Source organism: Hydra vulgaris, chromosome 02, assembly GCF_038396675.1.
Source record: "Hydra vulgaris chromosome 02, alternate assembly HydraT2T_AEP".
NCBI classification, from domain to species: Eukaryota; Metazoa; Cnidaria; class Hydrozoa; order Anthoathecata; family Hydridae; genus Hydra; species Hydra vulgaris.
This window is the reverse complement of record NC_088921.1, coordinates 20,274,682-20,296,655: the sequence shown is the minus strand read 5'-3', so window position 1 is coordinate 20,296,655 and position 21,974 is coordinate 20,274,682. Positions and strand designations below refer to the sequence as shown.

Below are 21,974 nucleotides of genomic sequence, written 5' to 3'. Positions count from 1 at the left end.
ATACCTTTTTCCAAAATAAAATTATACTAAGGTTAAATATAAATTTTGAAAAAAAAAAGAGTGGTCTTTAATTTTTGGCCACCGCTTTATATACATATATACATATATATATATATATATATATATATATATATATATATATATATATATATATATATATATATATGTATGTATGTATGTATGTATGTATGTATGTATGTATGTATGTATGTATGTATGTATGTATGTATGTATGTATGTATGTATGTATGTATGTGTGTGTATGTGTGTACCCAGCTGGCATCTCTACGTTGTCTCAACGTTGAAATTTGATTGAAGCGTTGTCTCAACGTTAAAACAACGTTACCGTTTACACGTTGTTTATTTAACGTTGATTCAACGTTGAATCAACGTTGACAAAAAAACTTATAAAAAAACCGTACGTTGATTTAATAAAACTATTCAAAGCGAAAAAGTAATTAAATCAATAGTTTAATATAATATGCAACTCACAGGTGTTTATGTGTGAACTTTTGAATTTTTAAATTTCAATAACGTTTTATTTAGTATTCAAATTTCTACTTGTTTTTACGATAAAAGAAGTTAATGGCTTATTTAAGAAACTTGCGAAAATGCTCTAATGTTCTAGCTCTGGCAGAATCATCTTCTAGTAGCGAAGAAAAGAAACTCAAGAAAAATAATGACGATTCAAAGTTTACACAAAACATCAGTCAAGTAGAAGAAGACAAAAATTCGAAAAACCGATTATGAAAGTGAAGAATTTCTTTATGATTATTTGTCTCAAAGTGACAATGACACTGTGTTTTTCTCAGAAGATATTGAAAAAAACGATGTTTCTCTTAATCATAAACTGGCGAAATGGCAGTAGAGCGTTGCTGTTCACGTGAATGTGTAAACGAGCTGTTAGCTATACTGATAGCAGAAGTCTTCTGCTATCTGCAGAAACAGCTTTTTGTATACCAGTAATAAAATGAGTAAAAATTAAGTTACAAGTTATTTTTTGGTCTTTAAAATTGTTTGAATGATAATTTATTATTTATCAAGATGTTTTCTTTTTTAATTTTTGTTGCTTATATATTATCAATCAAACTTAGATATTGTTGTGTGTAGTTTTATAATATACCTTATATTATATTTTATATTAATAATGAATATTATCTATTTTTGTTCAATATTCTGTATTACTCTTATGTAGATATTTATATTTTAGCAACCTGGGATTTTTTCATTATTTTCCTCTGCATAATAATAAAATAATAAATATATTAATAAAAATTAATTTAAAATATAATAAATTTATTAAATAAAGAAAACCTTATCTTTGATAATAATGTCTACTAATATTATTGTTTAGCAAGTATCATGGTCATAAAATGTCAAGATTTAGCTTGTTTAACTAGGCCTGTTAGTACACTTATATTATGGTTTCTTCATTTTTTTATTAGTTCATATAATATTTTGAAAATCAAATATGTGGAAAGGAGCTGTTTGGAGTAAAGATTTACAAAGAGAAGAAGGTGTAATTCCATATAATTGGATAGTGATAAAACTCTTTATTGGCCTCCAGGTACCAAAGCATTGACTGCACTAAAATGCTGAGAAGAATTGGCTGAAGTTTCCACAAATAAAAACAAAATTCTCTTCAGGTATTACATCTATATATTACAATTATTATTTTTTAAATAATTTTATTAGGAAGAGTAATTTTGTTGATACAAAATACATAACTATTCATATAACTATTCATATAACTCCACAGAAAGCAAACAGGATTGTGAAAAATTTGAATTCACAACTACAAAAGACAAATGTGATAATGAGAATGTCTATTTACGAAAAAAGAAAACGTAAACAAAGATTATTTCCTGATTATTTCTTAAGTATTACTTTTGCTATTACATATTATGTGCTTGGATTTTATAAATTTCAACTTTTATACCTAAAAATAAAAATGTTTTTATAATTTATACCATAAATTAGTAATTATATTTTACAGTTTCAGTTATCAAAAATTTAGATGAAGTGTCAATGCACCTGACCTCCAGTTTTTCATTGATCAAATCTATAGGTAAATATATATTTATATATATATCTTTTTTTTAAATTTTGCATCCAGATTTCCACTTGTGTGGTTTTTTTCACAATATGATTTATCTCCACAAATTTAATATTAGAATTACTTCATATTTTTTACAGATAAATCAATTACAATTAGTTGGTAGAACGTCTTCAAAAGATGGAATACACAAAATGATGCTGGAGGTAATCAAAAACAGTATTGGACTCATACATCATTTTTAATCAGGGTAACCACAGCTCCTCTAAAATCCTTCAAAGCCCTCTTTTTTCAAAGGCCACGTCTAAAATCCACTATTATCCCCTAAAAAATTTAAAAATTTGATCAAAGCTCCTATTTAACTCCTCTTTTTTATTTCTTGATGGAAGTATAATGTTCAAAATACCCATTCTTGGTCTGCAAAACTGGTTAACGCCTGAATGTGCAAGGGATTGTAAAAAATTGCTTTAGCAAATGCATGCTATTTAACATAAAAAATGACATTATTGACCCCTGTTCAAGCCCCATATCCTATTTTTCTTATGAAAATTTTATGTGGCCACCCCGATAGATATATTTCAATATTAGAAAAGTTTAATATTTTGATTATTAATTAATTTTGAAAAAAGGTTGTTTAATTTAAATTAAATATATGAAAAAATTCTTAAAAATCATCTAACAGCAGGGCCGTCCCGAACGGGGGGTGTGGCGGGTGTCCCACCACCCCCAAAGCTGTCATATAAGCATTTAAGTTGACACTTTTAGCAAGTTTTGAACTATAGTTGGTAAATTGCAAATATAAGGACCTTTTTTTTGTGTGTGTTTGTCTCTAGTTGGCAAAAAATACATACAACACCTCCCCCCCCCCTCCTCCAAGAGAGACCACTTCGGGACAGCCCTGTCTAACAGTTAAATTATCTTTTAAAAATTCAGAATGTTTTTGAAAAATTTTATGGCCTCCGTGGATATGAAGGGCAAAGATGGAAAAATATATTTAAAAACACTAATTTATATGGCGTTGTAAAAGCTATAATAAGTTGTAACACTTTTTAATTCATTATATTTTTTTCAAGTCTGCCTTTTTTGATTTTTTTTTAATACATTTTTTTTTTTTACAGCTTTTTTACTTGTATTCAATGGAGCAAAAGAAACTTCATTTAATGGAATAGTGTTTGACTAGAATACGCTCCATTTTAAAAAGGTGATGAAAAAGAGAAGAAATTTGTGTAGATTTTATTCAATTATATGTAATATTTAAATAGATTTTTCAATAAAACAAGTTTTATCTCTTTCTTTAATCATACTATTTTAACTAAACTAAACTGAAAAAGTCTAAGTATAGACTATGAGTAGATTTAATATCTATAATATGCCTTGATAATGAAATAGAGATGTACAACAACACTATTGGCCATGCATAGTACGTTTTGATGGTGATCACAGTTCTTATGTATGCATGCATGCATGTATGTATGTATGTATATATATATATGTATACATATATATATATACATACATAAATATATATACATACATATATACATATATATATATACATATATATATATATATATATATATATGTATATATATATATATATATATATATATGATATATATATATATATATATATATATATATATATATATATATATATATATATATAAATATATATATATGTATATATATATATATATATATGTATATATATATATATATATATATATATATATATATATGTATATATATATAGCACTGTATATATATGTATATATATAAAATAACACTGGATTTTAAATTTGTTAGAAAAATTTTTTTCGGGGTTCTATATGTATATATAATATATATAAATTATATATTATATATTTAATTTACATATATATTTATTTAAATTTATTATATATACATATATATTTAATAACAGTTTTAATGCATAAAAATTATTATTTTTTAATGAAAAATAAAACAAAATTTTTAAGTGCTTTTATTAAAAAAAGAAAAGTATTTATGAAATTTTCATAAAATTTCGCTTCTTTCAAAATCCAAAATGTTATACATTAAAATTTTTTTTTTTAATTTAAATCGTTTTATATTTTTTGCTTGTGAAAACCAATAGAAAGTTTTAAGAATAGGTACATATCTGCATTTAAAAATATGGGGCATTTGATGCACCCTAATATATATGTATGTATGTATGTAACAGGTGATGCGGAAGTTATCGGACAAATCCTAATTTCATTATTTGAGCATAATAATTAGTTTGTGTGGTTTTATGCGTAGGTATAAACATTCTATAAAATATAATCTTTACTATTTAAAACACAATTATTTAAAATGAGGTTAAATGCAGCTGAGCGAGAACTTTTTCGAAAGCGACTAAAAATGTTTTTTGTAAATAAACCTAATATAAAAAAAAAAAAATCATAAATCATTTTGAAAAGGAAAGATTTGCTCGAAGTACAATATATGATAACCTAAAAAGACTTGAAACTGTTCAATCGTTTTCTGATAGAAAGCACCCTGGTCGTCCAACATCCTGGACTAGAGAAAAGAAAGCCGAATTAACGAGACTTGTCAACAATCGAAAAGGGGTCAGTCAGAGAAAAATTCGGCTATTAAATTCGGTGTAAATCAATCGACAATTTATCGTCAGTTAAAAAAAATGAATATTAAATATAGAAAACGTGAAAAGACTTTAAAATACACTATAGAACAACAAATAAAAAAAAAGAAAAGAAGCAGGAAATTAGTTAACCAACTCTATAACACAAAATCGCTTCTAGTCATCGATGACGAAAAATACTTTTGTTTTGCAGGGGACAACATGCCTGGAAATTCTGGATACTACACAAACAACAAAAAGACATGCCCAGAAAGTGTTCGTTTTATAGGAAAAGAGAAATTTCCAAAAAAATTATTAATGTGGATAGCCATATCTAACAGTGGTATGTCCGAGCCTTTGTTTTGCACTTCCAAGGCTGTAGCGATCAATTCATCAATCTATATTAATGAATGTTTAGAAAAACGACTTCTTCCATTTATTCACAAGTATCATGGAGACTTTAACTATTTATTTTGGCCAGATTTAGCAAGTTCTCATTATTCTAAAGATTCTCTAAATTGGATGGACCAATATGTCTATTACGCTGATAAAGAATCCAATCGCCCAAATGTGCCTCAAGCAGGACCAATTGAAAATTTTTGGGGACATTTGGCACAGAAGGTTTACGAGGGAGATTGGCAAGCTTCAACAGAGCAAGTTTTGATTGATCGCATTAAACTAAAACTACAAGAAATTGATTTAAACTTTTTACAGTCGCATATGAAAGGCGTCATAGTAAAATTGAGATCAATTGCAGATGGTGGTGTTTTTTCATATAAAAAATAATATATTTGTATTAAAAGATAAATGCTTTATTTAAAAAAAATATAATAGTAGTTTGTTTTTTTATTTATAAATACGTTATTGACGTTTTTATTTTGTCCGATAACTTCCGCATCACCCATTATGTATATATATATATATATATATATATATATATATATATATATATTATATATATATATATATATATATGTATACATATATATACATACATACATACATACATACATACATACATACATACATACATACATACATACATACATACATACATACATACATGCATACATACAAATATATATATATATATATATATATATATATATATATATATATATATATATATATATATATATATATATATATATATATATATATATATATTTATATATATATATATATATGCATAAATTAAAGTATCAAACGCCTCATATTTCCAAAAACAGACATGCCATCTTGTTTTGCCTAATGATGTACTGCAAGAGATTATGCTGATGGCATTACTTTTCAAAGGTACCTTAAGCTACATCTTGCAACAAATTCCACAAAGCAATCATACATATCATTAAAACATATTCTATAAAATATTGAGAAACAAAATAAAAAAATCACCAGAGTAGTAGCGTATATGGTATTACTATGGTGATATCTTTGTTTTATTTGTCAAAATTCATCTTAAGAATAAATAATATTGCCATGTCAAATAAAAATTCATCAAAAAAATTTTAAGTAACGCATAAAGTTTACTTTATTTATTATTTAATTATTATCATAATGCAGGATGAAAATATTAAAATGCCATCGGTTGGAAAATGGGAAAATGAGGCTGATGCCAATACAGATTGTGCAAAAAGTGTCCGATTAAATGGAATGCCAAATGGACCAAAATGTTTTAACATAAACGACCTCAGATTTTAATGAAGCTTGGTGGGTTGGTTTATATCAATAAGAAAAGCAATTCATAAAAAAATTTCAGCATAACAATTTGTGTGGTTCATGAGATATGGTCATTTAAAATTTCTAATTTTTACAAAAATAAAAACTTTAGTAGAGAAAACATGTTTTGTTCATACTTCGAAGCTCTATATTTTGAAAACAAAATTTCAGAAAACCTTTTAGTTTTTTTTATTATATACAACTTTAGACTTACTTAAATAAAACTTGGACATTGAACTTTAGAATATCACATTATGTTTATAATGGCTACCTAAAAAGACTAAAAAATTTGTTTGCAAATGTAGAAAGTTGATTTTTAATGGGCCAATATACAAAATTTGCAATTGAAGAAGTGAAAAGAAATACTTTTTTAGTTTTTATAAATGGTAGGTTTCCAAATTTTGAGAAATTAACTGATAAGATACAATTCAGTAAAAACTTATGAACTCTAAAAAATGGCTCCGAATAAAACATAAGAAATGTTGCCTTCACTTCAAACTACAAGTAACCTAGGATCTACATTGATTTAAATAAGAACTTTTTTTCTACTTTAATAGACTTTTACAATGATTTTAGAGAAAAAAAAAAGATACACATGCGAAAACGTCGGTACTCATGGGAAGTTACAAAATCAGAACTATGAAATTATTGATGTACTTTAATGCACAAACACGCTACTAAACATACACATTTAACATTTAAAAGTTGTGGCATAAAAGACAAGCAAGTTCTTTTTATATCTTTATTTTATATATAAAATTTATCTTATTTTATTTCGTATTTATTTGTTGTGATGAAACTCACATAAATTTATATTTTTATATTATGTATATTATTTGTATTTAAATATATCCTTTTAGATGGTAATTAAAACAAACGGCAAGTGCATCATTTAATCTAATTCAATTTTGATTTACTTTTGATGCACTTTACACACTTACTACTTTGTTTCATAAACCCAGCATGGAAGAAAGCAGCTTTAATCAGTGGCAAAACGCTGATAATAAACATGATATAGTTTCAGAAGTTCTTTTAGTGGATAATTTTATTAAAAAAGCTTGTCAACAAATAGACCAATTAAGAGACCATCACTACATAGTAAAAATTCAAGTAGCATATTTGGAGCATCTAAAAATAATATTAAGTAATCATAATTTAGTATTACTAGCAATTTACTTTCACATGCAGATTTCACTGCAAAATAAAGTTTTAATTCAAGATGCAGTACAAGGTTTCCATTGGAACAGCAGTCAAGCATGATTGCATTCTTTTGTTACTTACTATAAGGAAGAAAATAAGACAAAATATAAAAGTGTTTGTATCATCGTGGATAATTTGCAACACAATACAAACTCAATTCATTGTTTTATTTATGAAGTAATAAAACATTTAAAAGAGTTGATGTCTCATTTAAAAACTTATTAATTAATTCAGGCCTAATTTAAGATTTATTTCTAGTACTGAATATGAAATACTTTTACATATATACTTTGTATTACAATATATATTACAAACTAAAGCACATCAATATCTCTATTTTTATTGTTTTTAATTTGCGCAAACTTCATTGCTCTTTTGTAACTTCCCATGAGTAACCACAGAAGTATTTTTTTTCAGAAATCATTGTCTATATAATCAGTAGAAAAAAAATTCTAATTAAAATCAATGTGGATCCAAGGTTACTGGTGGTTTGAAGTAAGATAAAAATTCTAAAGTTTTAGCCAGAGCCATTTTTAAGAGTCCATAATTTTTCAATGAATTGTAACTTTAGAAGCCTACCACTTATAGAAATTATAAAAATTTTCTTACTTCTTAAATTGCAGATATTTTATATATTGACACAAATCAAAAATTAACTTTCTACATTTGCAAACAATTTTTTAGGCTTTTTAGGTAGCCATTATAAATAAAATGTGACATTATAAAAACCAATTTAAAGTTTTATTAAAGTAAGTCTGAAGTTGTATACAATATAAACAATTAGAAGGTTGTCTGAAACTTTGATTTTAAAATATAAAGCTTCAAAGTATGAACAAAACATATTTTTGCTACTAAAGTTTTTATTTTTGGAAAAATCAGGAATTTCAAATGACCATATCTCATGAACCACAAAAGATTTTATGCTGAAGTTTTCACCAAGTTTTATTAAAATCTGAGGTGGTCCATTTTTAACCGTGGTCCATTTGGCATGGAATGACCCTCATTTATATGTATATAAGTATTTTTATACCTATATATATAGCTCTTTCTTTCCTTATTTATTAAAGAATTTACATATACATCAGCCTAATAAACGGGAAAAGAGCTGGTCAACAGAACTACTCTGCTTACCTCTAAAGTTTTTGCTTAGGAGGCATTCTGCAAGACAGTTGCTGGATGCAGTTAATATCTGCACAAGATGAATATGAGCTTTTTTATCAAGACACTATCTCTAGCCTTTACTTAAAACAGAGCACCAAGGCAGGTTTATTTTAGATTAGAGTTCATTTCTCTTAGCCTTTGCCTAGAAAACCGATTTTTCTACAGGACAACATGAGACAGGTAGTAATGTTACCAGTAGCAGGGTGATCATGATGATCCTGAATCTAACCTGTTACTAAAGTCTGTTACCTATTGGTTACTGGAGTAGTCAAAAGAAGTAACTTTTGTAAGCAGTACTTCAAAACATTGAATGGGAGATTTTTTAAATGTATTAAGAAAAACATCTGAAAAAATACTGGAAATTAAGTTGAACTACATTGTATAGTAGTAGTCACTAGTTAGTAACTAAGCCAACACTACATCAAAGACTCCAACAAAACACAAAGCATACGTATAGTAACTATAGTAAAAACAATGCAACAAAGACAACTTTGAACCTTTTTTATATACCAGTAACAGCCCTTGAAATTATAGTTACCATTCTGCAATGCCAACCTAACTGCCAAACTAGAAGTGTTTTAGGTCTCCAAATAATCACTGACCTTGATTTGGTGTTTTATAGTAAAACCTTTGTATCAAGTTTTTTGTTTGCCAACCTGATGTTGACCTCTAAAAGAATAAGGTTGGCAAATTATTGCCGACTTCATTTTTCTTAATTCCAAAGGTTGCCAGTAAACTGCAAATGGTTTTTAAAAAAAGTTATATGTTTAATTTTGTACATATTGCATTTCATTATTTAACTTTGAAAAATATAATACATAAACTTGATTTTGAATATCGCAAGATTAATATCTTTCTAACACAGTATATTTAAAAGAAAAAAAATTAAAATTCAAGTTCCACTTTTTGATTTTTTTTTACTTTTAAAATTAATGTTTGCATCAGTATTTTTATATAAGTCAAAGTTGAACATTACTTAAGAAAAAAAGAAAAAATTTTGCTAAGTTATTTATCAAAGCTGATTTTAACCTCTTGAAAAACAGAATTATAAATATATATATATATATATATATATATATATATATATATATATATATATATATATATATATATATATATATATATATATATATATATATATATATATATATATATACATATATATATACATATATATATATATATATATTCAAATATATATATATATATACATATATATATACATATATATATATAAATATATATATATGTATGTATATAAACATGCATACATTTGTGTATATATATATATATATATATACATATAATATATATATACATATTAATAAATGTATATATATGTATATATATATATATATATATACATATATATATATATATATATATATATATATATATATATATATATATATATATATATATAAATATATATATATATATATATATATATATATATATATATATATATATATATATATATATATATATATATATAAAGCTTACAACAATAAAATGAAAAACAAAAAACCTTTGCTAAATCTGTACTATTGGCGAGTAGGGGTGCAAGAACATTGTGCATTTCAAGAGATTTTGCAAATGCTATTATGTCTTCGCTATCGCTTAGCTAAAAATAAAAAGATTTTTTAAAATTGGCAAATAAAAAATATAAATTAGAAATAAAAAAAGAGAAATAATATCACAAAAACCAAAAGATCTAAAATAACTACATCTTCAATGACATTATAACAACATTGTTAATGATATTATAACAACACCATCAATTACATAATGACGACATTATTAGTGGTATAACAAAATAATTATTTTCATTAAGATGCATCAAAACCTGGAAATTTTTTTTTACATAAAAATTTATAAAAAACGTTATGTCAAAAAACATCTTACCAAAGTTCCCAATGCAACAACTGTTCTAAACATTGCCTCACTGTCCATGTCAATTTTTAAAAACTAAAAAGACAAATAAAAATGTGGTTAAATAAAAAAGAATACAAAAAAATTTATAAATGCACAAGAATAATTCTAAAAAACAATACAAATATGATACTTTGTATATAATTAAAAATTTTATAAAAATTTTTTTAGTAATAATTAAAAAAATTATTGGCAACTGAAAAATATGTATACTTTTTTACAGCAGAAAACAAACAATAAAATGGAAAATAAAAAAAATTTTGTAAGTAGGGATGGAATATGCAAGAAATAGTTGTAAAAATAAACCTACATTATTTATATATGTGCAAAGTTGAATCTTTTCTTCAAAAGAGGATTTGTTTAAATAGGAATAAATACAGCAGCTAAAATAAATAAAAAAATGAAAAGTAGTTAAAACCTTTAAAAAAAGGTATTATATCTGATCATCAAAAAGAATTGTTAGAAAAAAAAACTAAAAAATTGCACGCACACACGCAGACAAACAATAATATTATAAGAAAATCTTGTCCTTTCTATAAGATGTAGAACTTACTTCATGACATAGCTAGAAACAGATATGCTGACGTTTTTGTTCATTTGACGATATAAAATTTCACAAGATTCTAAAATCTAGAGACATTCAAAATAAATCCTAATTTAAAACCAAAAAAGTATATACCAACATGTATTTAATATATATATATATATATATATATATAAATATATATATATATATATATATATATATATATATATATATATATATATATATATATATATATATATATATACATATATATATATATATATATATATATATAAGGGTTATGACTTTTTTTTAACCCCATGCTCCTCTTCTGTAGTTTGATGAACTTTTAACTAAAAAGCATGAAATGAACTATTATTTGCATGTCATTTAAAAAAAGTTCACCCCGCCATTAAAAAATTGATTTTGACATAAGTACTACTATGTATTCCTAGTGGGCACAAGACGTGTTTATAACGTCTAAAGTTTGTGTTAAAATGTATTAATACATATTTTAGACATTTAAAATAAGTCTTGTGCTCACTGGGTTACATAGTAGTACTTATGTCAAAATCGCTTTTTTAATGGCAGGGTGAACATTTTTCAAAAGTTATGCAAATAATGGCTCATTTCGTGCTTTATAGATAAAAATTCATCAAACTACAGTACAGGAGCAGGAGGTGAAAAAAAAGCCATATATATATATATATATATATATATATATATATATATATATATATATATATATATATATATATATATATATATATATATATATATATATATATATATATATATATATAATAACTAAAAAAAGTTCATATTTGAAATATCTATAAATATTTAAAAAATGTTATAATAGTTATTTAACAAAATATTAATCAATAAAATTCACTTTATTTTTTCTATCGAAAATCATACAAGCAGTGTCTGGATGAATAAAAGCATTTGTTAGAATTCTGAACACCAACATTATATTGTTGAATAGAGATGACCTAAAACAGGGTATAAAAAAATCAAACTTAAAAGTGAATAAAAAGCTTAAATGGATAAAAAGATTACAGGTGTATTTTGACGTTTTCAACATCAAAAATCATTATGATAATGATTTGAAGATAATAAATCATCATCAACATCAAAACTCATCATGACCATCAAAAAATTTAATATACATATATGATGATTGTTGAAATTTGAAAATGTATATACAATCATCATTCATATTTGAACCTACATTCCTGGTAGTTTAAAATTTTTTTCTCAAAACTGTTGGATATCTTAAAGATATTGGAGTTGTTTTTGTTTAAGATATCAGAGTTAATATCTTTTAAAATATAAGAGTTACTATATGAATTATACTGAAATATAAGAAATAAAAAGAAAACTATGTGTTTTGCATAATTGATAAAGTATTACTTCACATTTTACTCCGTAATAATTTTCTTTGGTAAAAACTTTAATTACTTTGTAAATTAATTTTTAATTTTTCAAAATGCTTCTAGAGCAAGAAATTTTTTTTTTGATAAAACAAAAAAGATAAATTATTTCTAAAAAATATTTTTTTTGTTTCTGCTTGTAAAATTCAACTTATTTTTTTTAGGTCTTTTTTTGATTGGTTTTTGAAGGATCCCAAACACCAGAATGGTATTTGGATCATTTTTGTACTTAAAGACTGTTCAGAATGATAGTGACCATTACATAGTCCAACTTTCTATAAATACGAACGATTTCAACCAGTGTGAAAATAAACAGGAATCTTTCTAGACTTTCCCAATGCTGATTTTAAGAGTCTTGAGTTATATTTATCAAAAATAAATTGGTATTTCGAGTTTTCTTGTGCCTATACAATTGAGGATTACTGGAGCATTTTTCTAAGGCATTTTGTAACTGGTATTAATGAATTTGTACCTATTAAGAAAAAGTATTGCAACAAAACGAGTAATCACTATCCGAAATAAACTATAAACCCATCTCTTAAACTTGTACTTGTTGTCGAATCATGGAAAAAATTATCAACTCGCATATAATTGAGTATCTAAATAAATATAACATAATATCTACTTGTCAGCAGGGTTTCCTCAATAAACGTTCTACGTGTACGAATCTTTTAGAATCTACTAACAATTGGAGTATCGCACTTGACAATCATCTGATTACAGATGTTATATATATTGACTTTCAAAAGACGATTGATTCCGTATCACATTCAAAACTAATATTTAAACTTTCATTATAGAATATTCGTGGCAACCTTTTAAAGTGGATTTCTGCAGTTCTCACAGACAGATCTCAACAGGTAAAGATTGGTAGTGATTTATCAGATCGAATTCGAATTGTTAGTTGCGTATCTTAGGGTAGTGTACTAGGACCAACTTTGTTCTTATTATTTATAAATGACTTATCATCTGTGGTACACAATCTGGATTGTACAATAAAACTTTTTGCTGATATAAAGTTATAAGTTATTCAGTTCGTTTCACAATATGAATCATAGCCACGATTTAACTATTGCTCTTGATAGGATAATTATTTGGTTGGATATTTGGCAATTGCCACTTGCCAGCAAGAAATGTTTTGCACACAGATTAGCACTTTCTCCATTGCATAGTATTAGTTTTAATTACAAGTTAGGTGATTGTATTCTAGATTGGTCATCTTACCCAAAAGATCTTGGAGTAACTATGGACTCCCGCCAAAACTAAAAAAAACATATTGCCAGAGTCATTCATCTTAAAATGCTTTAAAACTCGCAATCCTATTATATTAATACGTGCATTTACCACTAATATAAGACCAATTCTTGAATATTGCTCTATAGTTTGGTCGCCAAACTATGTTAATTAAATCTATTGAAAATATTCAAAAATGATTGACAAAAAAAATTTATAATCTTAGTTGTTTAAGCTATTCTAACCGTTTACAGCTGCTTGGTTTGGATTTTCTGGAGCTCAGACATTTAAAACATGATTTAGTTATATGTTTCAAAATTATGCATAATTTGGTTAGCATAGATAAAATTTGTTTTTCGAAATTACCAATAATAAATATACCCGTGGCCATACTTATAGGATTCGCAAGCAATGATGTCAACTCGATATTCGCAAATATTGTTTTTCTCAACAAGTTGTAAATATCTGGAATAATCTGACATCAGAAGCTGTAAATGCTGATAACATTTGTATTTTTAAAAATAAAATAAAATCGTGCAATTTTGATAAACATTGTGTCTATAAAAAATGATGTCAAAAAAATGAATGAATGAAATCTTGAATGTTTCTATTATAAACTCTATTTGTTCCATATGTACTTTGTATTCTTATTAAGGGCATATTGTCAGTGTCCATTTATTGGACCTGTATGTCCTTTAGAATATGTAATTTTTAAACTTGTTTTAATAAATCTTTATTTATTTATTTATAGTGACCATGTGTTTTTTGAAATATTTTAAAAACCACTTAATTCTAAATAAATTTTTTACCATTGGTTTTAAAGGAAATTTACCTTTAGATTTGGGAAAGTTTTTAGAAAAGTTCAAGCTGATTACAATACTTTTTCAACTTAGTGCAGACATCTTGTATAAGCTTTTGGACAACAGTTTTCATAAGCTTTCAAAAACATTTTAATTGGACGAACACCATTTTGTTGATGTTGTATAATAATACTTTTTGAGAAATGGCAATATGAAATGTCATGCAAAAAGATAGGTGGATTGCCATGTTTTCAGATCAAAGACAAAAGTTACTTTTTTAAACATTTTATCATGTAAACATTGGAGTTTATGTTTCTGTTCATGAAAAATGCCTGAGTTTTGAAACCACAAGTTTTGCCAAACCAAACTTTCTCAGCAAGTTTTTTGGTTTTAATTGTTTTTAGCATAACTCCGCCTTCATTCCTTTTCAGAATTGTATAAAATACTGGCTTAGGAACAGCCAGGTTTGTAGCAGGTTATCATCCATTATAATGTACTTTTAATTTCTTTGAAGTTTTCCTCGTAACACTTTTTTTGACCATATTTTTTGTCTTTGCTGAATTGCAGGGATCTTCAGGGGAATTTCTACTTTTGATATATTTTTTACTTGATGATTTTTTAAATATATTTTTCACTTCACAATTTGATAAGGCAGTTTTCTTTTAAACTTTTTTGCAAGCAAATAAAATGAAAAAAAACTTAAGTTATTATATTATTCTGTTTTGGTTCTTATTTTCTTTTCTCTTATGAACTTATTGATTGAAGTTGATTTCTCACATGAATTTATCGTTAAATAAACTATTTTCTACTTAAATTTTTGTCAACTGAAATTTTTTTGACACAGAACTTTTTATTAAAACTAATGTATGAAAAATATAATGCAAAAAAACTATGAATTTATTGAGACTTATCAATAAAATTTAAATTACTAATAACTAAAGTTTACAATTTCATAGTTTACTATTTACATCTTGAAGACTGTATTTTTCTTTACAACATATGCAAAAAATGAACTGAAAAGAAGAGTTTGATTGAATATTTGAAAAACAAGTATGCTTAAATACATTTGCAACTAAGATTTCAATAAAATAAAGATGAATGCCATTTAAAATTAAGTAAAATTGAAAAAAAGGTGTCAAAAAATATTTCAATAACTTGACATAAAACATTATTATCGCTAGTCTTATATAAAATTAATAGAATTTTAAAATAATCAATTATACTAGTAAAAATTATATATTAAATAGAATTATAAAATATATAATTTTATTAGCAAGGAAAACAAAAATGACAAGACACCTGGTGATGCTTAGCAGTTGTTCTAAACAAACTTCATTGAGTAGCAAGACAGCCAAATTTTCATTTAATACTAGTATTCTAAATACATCTAGAACTAAAAAAAACAACAAGAAAGGTTAAAAAAATGTTTTATGTTTTAAACCCAACAATAAAAGGAAATTTAAAAAAGTATATTTTTTTTACCAGGAAGAAGTTTATCGTTTGGCCACAATAACATTTTTGTAATACTTGAAGTAATGATATTAAAGGTGTCCTTTTCCAGAGTGTTCTTTCCATTCAATAAATTAGTAATAGAATCTAAAACAATTTAAAATGATTACGTAACATATTAGGGATATTAGAAGAAATCTGTATAAAGTGCAATGTTCTATGAAAATACCTTGAAGTGCCCTGAGAACTTCAAAAATCACAAAAATTCCCCCAAAATTGTTTAACCCATGGTTAAATAAATAAAAAAGCATTACAATAAAGTTTGTATAGAATAATAATTAAACAAAATCACATAAGGTATTCAAGTTTAGTTGTAATTTTATTTTCAAAAACTATATTTTGAAAGACTAAAATCAGATCTTATTCCTACACAAATTAAACTGTCATGCTGAAGTTCATACACTGTTATAGAGGCTGCAGTGAAAAACTTCATGCCACATTCTAAAGCCAGTGCATGACATAGATAGTTTTTAAATTGCAGAATTTCTAAGATCAGGTTTTAAATTGCAGCATTTCTGAGAGTTTTTTTTTTTTTAAATGAGTAAATTCAATTGATCTAAACATTGGAGATTAAACACTTTTATTTGATGAACAGTCGATAGGAGGCTCAACACTTTTATTTGATGAACAGTTGATTATGTCTATATAATCTGTCTCAAATTTAGTAGTGGTATCATGAACAATCTGACTGTAGTTTTAACAATGGTCTTGTTGAATATTGAGCTTGCACCCAATACATGTCTTAGAACTAATTAATGAATTTGGTACATTTCATCAGTTGCCATCGATATCAATAGGTTTTTGGGACATAATCCAGAGAAATGTAAAGTTTGTATTTCTTTAGATTAATGGATCAAAAATTTTCTTAAGTTTGTTAAGCATACCTAGTATTAGGCACCAAAACAAACTATGATTCCCATTCATACTGGATCGTTTTAATTCCACTTTAAACCAAATAAATGCCTATACCTTCTGAATGTAAGTTAAAAGTTTTTGTATAGCATTTCTGTCGATATGTATGATTAAGTTTTTGTTTTTCTGTCGATAGGTATAACCAGAGCATACAATCAGCAGTTATCAACCATTAAAAAAGATAAATGGTTACTGGATTTCGATTACCTAATTCAAAACTTTATTGGCCACTGGTTATTACTTTTCATAATTTGTATAAGTTTGATCATTTATAAAAAATATATCTTTGATCATTACTAAGAAGATTGAGATCAATGCTGATTAACAAATTTCTTTTAGTTGGCTGAAAACTGACAAACCACATTGAAAAACTAAAAAATTATTAATAAATTTCCAATTGGGTCATAAATGAATTTAGCCCATTTTTAGATCCTTCCAAGTTAATCAGAAAACATTTAAAAAAATGACTACTTCATATGTAAAAAGCATACAAATTAACACAAAGGTTTTAATTGTTAAAACTTAAAATCAGTAAGTCAAATAACACTACCACGTTAACAGTATTTACAATTATATCATGTTAACAGTATTTACATTCAATTGCCAATATTGAACTGGCATCAATAGTACTTGCATTTAAAAATCGTACAATGCTAATTTGTAAACTTTGTGAAGACTCCTGTGATGACTTTTTACTAGAAATAACAAGGGGTTTTCAAAGAGTATAATCAGAAATGAACAACTTCAAACTCAGAAAGACCAAAAGCAAAAAAGAAGCAGAGCCAATCAGTTGCTTCATCAAGCCACTCAACAGGAAGGAGAAGAAAATTCTGAAACAGAAAATGATTCACAAGACTTTCTCCCAACTTCCAATATCTAAAACAAGAGTTTATGTAAAATTGTTTTTTTAACTCTTCCAAGAAACGTTTTGGATGACCCTATAACTGCTGCCTATAACTGATTTCCTAATTTGGATCCCTTAATTTTTCAATGTTTAAATCCTAAAAATAAAGTGGGATGAAGTTGACAAGACAAATAGAAGTGCTTTGGCTCCACATAAACTTCAAAACAAATGGCTGACAATGAAGTAGAATGATGTGCGTTTTGTCTAGGATAAACTCTCAAGCAACGCAAAGCAATTTAGAAGTAACTACTTTAAAAATTGGAAGACATATCTAATACCTTACTGAAGAAATGATACCACTAGCACTCTTCTCATGAACTAACACCTTTAAAAACAGAATCTATAATAGCTCAAAATATTTTTAAAAACATCAATAAAGAACAACAATGCTTTTTGCAGCTTGTAGAACAGCATTAAAATTTATGTGGTGATTTCAAGAAAGAAACAATTAAGCAACAAAATTTTCTTTAGAAAATATTTATCAGAATAAAAACATTGTAATAAACCTTGTATTACAGAAAATTTGGAAATTTGAATGTAAAAAAAAAGCTGTTTTTTGATTTTTTTCATTGTTTCTGCATAATAATTTGTTTTATAAAGGTTCTTCAAAAAGGTATATTTACATTAACATTTTTTTTTGTAGAGTGAAAGAATTTATTAAGGTGATTTAAAGGCTATTAAATAAATGCTTCATATGTATGCATATAAATACATAAAATGTATGCATATGTATGTTTGAATGTATGTATGTACGTATGTATGTATGTATGTACGTATGTATGTATGTATGTATGTATGTATGTATGCATGTATGTATGTATGTATGTATGTATGTATGTATGTATGTATGTATGTATGTATGTATGTATGTATGTATGTATGTATTTATGCATACAAACATTGTTTTTTTTGTTACAACCATTTGCTGTTGGAACTAGAAACTAGGAGAGTTTAAAAGCAAGAAATTTTGACAGAAGACTTAAGTCAGGAAAATTTAAAAACAAGAGAAAACATTGATGTTTGAGGAAAAAACTGGATGACTAAACATTTTTGGACATGAAATAACAGTTAAAACATAAAGAAACAGTTGCCAAAAATAAAGGTTTAAAGCTTTAGTGCCAACAGCGTACTTACTAATAGCCAGCCTTAGGTTAACCTGATTTCACAACAGATAGGTGAACTAATACCTAATTATATATTCCCAGGCCAAGCATTTGACAATTGGAGTCTTTAAGAATAAAATAATAATAACCATCAACATTATAATTTAAAGTTGAAACAGAAGTATATATTATTCTCACACTATAGTGCTGATTAAAATTATTAGAGAGAACTTAACATTAGCATAAGAGAGAACTTAACAATATTAATTGGCACCTTAAGCAAACTATGCAGTTGTCTCATTCCTGTTAACTTTTGTGGAAACAAAGGGCTCTTTGTGTAAACTCAACAATGCTCACCAAAACACCAACAGAAACACCATCTACACACAGTATACCCTTATTTAGGTAAAAGAGTTGAACAGTAAAAGTTACATAACTACTGCAAGAGACACAAGCAAAAACCTATAAGATGAGTCTAACATTCATAATCTTAGGAAACAATGTAACACAGTTGAAAAACCTACAAGGTTTTCAACAAGGCAGTTATAAGATGTATCTATAAGTTATAAAATCTACTAACAATGAGTTTATAGAGAAAATTTCCCTCATACTTCATTTTTTTGTTAATTTTTTTTTTTTATTATTTGTTTTACAACCCTCTCTAAACTCTTTAATTCTGAGATTTGAGCCTTGATAAAAAAAAGTCACTGTGAGGTATAGAGCACAGTACTATAAAGGAAGTGGTGGGGGATCAAACTTGGAACTTTACACTTACAAATGAGCACTCTACTGCTGCACCACTACAGCAATAATTAATATTGATAGTAAAAAGATAACCTTCACCTTTAACTGTTTGAACTTCATTTTCATTTACTCTCATTTCCTAAATTCAATATATTAAACAAATTGAAAAATTACTTAATAAAATAACTTGTTAATGCACATAATAAATGAAATAACTATGTTAAAAGACATTGCCGAGTTACACAAATAACCTCATGATTTAATTTAACCTGCTGTAACTGCTGATTGAACTCAATAATCTTCGCAATAATAGTTTCACTTTTTCCAACTGTAAACTTCAGATAACACCTCTTTAAATAAATAATCCTAATTATGCATTGGTTTTATATCGGTGTCAAATAATAGAATTAAGCATTAATTTAAAAAAAATACCTCTGGTATATATGATACACATTGCAATATCTACAAAAACAAGTATAAAAAATATATATATATATATTCACACTTTATTCGAATGCTTAGAGCTCATTAGAACTCATACCTCGTTTTATTCATTCTTGAAAAAGTCTCAAATGAATAAAAACATCTTCCTACTTTGAAAAAATTGTAATTTTAAAGTCCTAGATGCGCAGTTTAACTTTATTGATAGCATAAACACTTAACAAAAGTATCTCTAACATAGATGGCAATAACGCTGCATTTCTTGCAGGAATTTTCAAAACTCAAAATAAAATTTCAACCATTCATAAACACTATATCAAATTTACAAAGCAAAAGAGGTCCAGGCTACAGGAAGCTAGGTATGTCAAATCCACCCTTTAATACAAAGTATGTCAAATCTACCCTTTAATAGTATGTCAAGTATAAAACAGGCTAAAGGGACCTAGGTATGTGAAATCCACCCTTTAATACAAAACATTTTCAGTTTTTTTAAATCTGGGCGTATACATTTATAGCAAAAAAATAAATATAGCAAAAAAGACTTTTAATTGGTTAAAAAAGGTTTTAAAGTTTTTGCTAGCTATGGACGATTTTTTTTTTTTGGCCTCAACAGCAGCACCTACAGGAGTGGCAGGATGAGCTTGTTAATTTTTTTCTTTATTAAGTTTCAGACCATAATTTATTTTTTTAGACTATCTGCAGCTTATTCGGACTAATTACCTGAGCACATTATTAAGAAAACTATCTTGGCATATGCGCAACAAGTTTCTACAGATGTTTTGTTGTTTTTAAATATTTAAAGTTTTTTAAAAATTCTCTCATTTTTTCTAATATCTAAAAAACATCAAAGGTGTTTTATTTTGTATTTTAGAAAAATTAATATAAATTTAAACAAAAAAAAGGTTCCCACTGATCTCTCCTGAGACCACCATGGTAAATTTTGGTTTACTCTAAATTTTTTTGTTTATTAACTATTATTGGGTTAAATAAAGTATTTTAGAATAATTTTTAAAATCTAAAATAACTTTTAAACATAGAAACTTTAGATTTAATTAAAATGTCTAAAATAAATTGCATCATTTTATGATTACATCATCTATTCAAATTGGAACAAAATGTTGCAATACAGATAAAAATAATTATTATTACGGTTAAAAGCGATCATATAAAACTTATATTTTTTGTCAAAATGACTGACAAAAAATGTCTAATTTGTGCAAGTTGCTTTATTTCCTTTGGAAAAAGATCACATAAACTTATTAAAGTAACTCCCGCAGTACAACTTCATATTCAAAATTTATTTTAGAGAGAATATAAAGTAGAAAAAGAGTGTTGTTCAAAAAAACATTTGTAATTCTTGCAAAACAAATTTATATCCATTGAGCAGGGGTGAAACATCAAAATTATATGATTGGATTGAGAAAATATCTCAAATTAACAGACAAAAACTCAGAAGATCATCTGATATTAGTTAAATATCTGAACAGATCACAACAAATAATCAAGACATTGTTGATAAAATTATTAAAAAGATATGTTTTTGTTGCATTTCTACAATAGGTATGTTTTCCTTAAACAAATTTTAAATATTGTATAACTTATATAATTTTTAGTTAATAAACTATTACTTCAATTATTGTTAAAACAAAAAAAAAATGTAAATTTAGCATAGAGTCTATGCTAGTGAATGCATAGA

General features: G+C 25.8%; 1 protein-coding gene across 1 annotated transcript in view; it reads right to left on the bottom strand.

The window, feature by feature from the left end:
- Positions 1 to 21,974, bottom strand: part of LOC100202945 (phospholipase A-2-activating protein) — a 90,667-nt gene that overhangs the window by 4,467 nt on the left and 64,226 nt on the right. Inside the window, exons 20-29 of the mRNA XM_065790283.1 lie at positions 20,270 to 20,299; positions 20,107 to 20,187; positions 19,937 to 19,976; positions 16,148 to 16,261; positions 15,965 to 16,058; positions 12,092 to 12,191; positions 11,224 to 11,300; positions 10,981 to 11,053; positions 10,644 to 10,706; positions 10,267 to 10,362 (exon numbers count right to left, since the gene is read on the bottom strand). Coding sequence (XP_065646355.1) covers positions 10,267 to 10,362; positions 10,644 to 10,706; positions 10,981 to 11,053; positions 11,224 to 11,300; positions 12,092 to 12,191; positions 15,965 to 16,058; positions 16,148 to 16,261; positions 19,937 to 19,976; positions 20,107 to 20,187; positions 20,270 to 20,299 — 768 coding nt within the window. The remainder of the gene's footprint in view (positions 1 to 10,266; positions 10,363 to 10,643; positions 10,707 to 10,980; positions 11,054 to 11,223; positions 11,301 to 12,091; positions 12,192 to 15,964; positions 16,059 to 16,147; positions 16,262 to 19,936; positions 19,977 to 20,106; positions 20,188 to 20,269; positions 20,300 to 21,974) is intronic.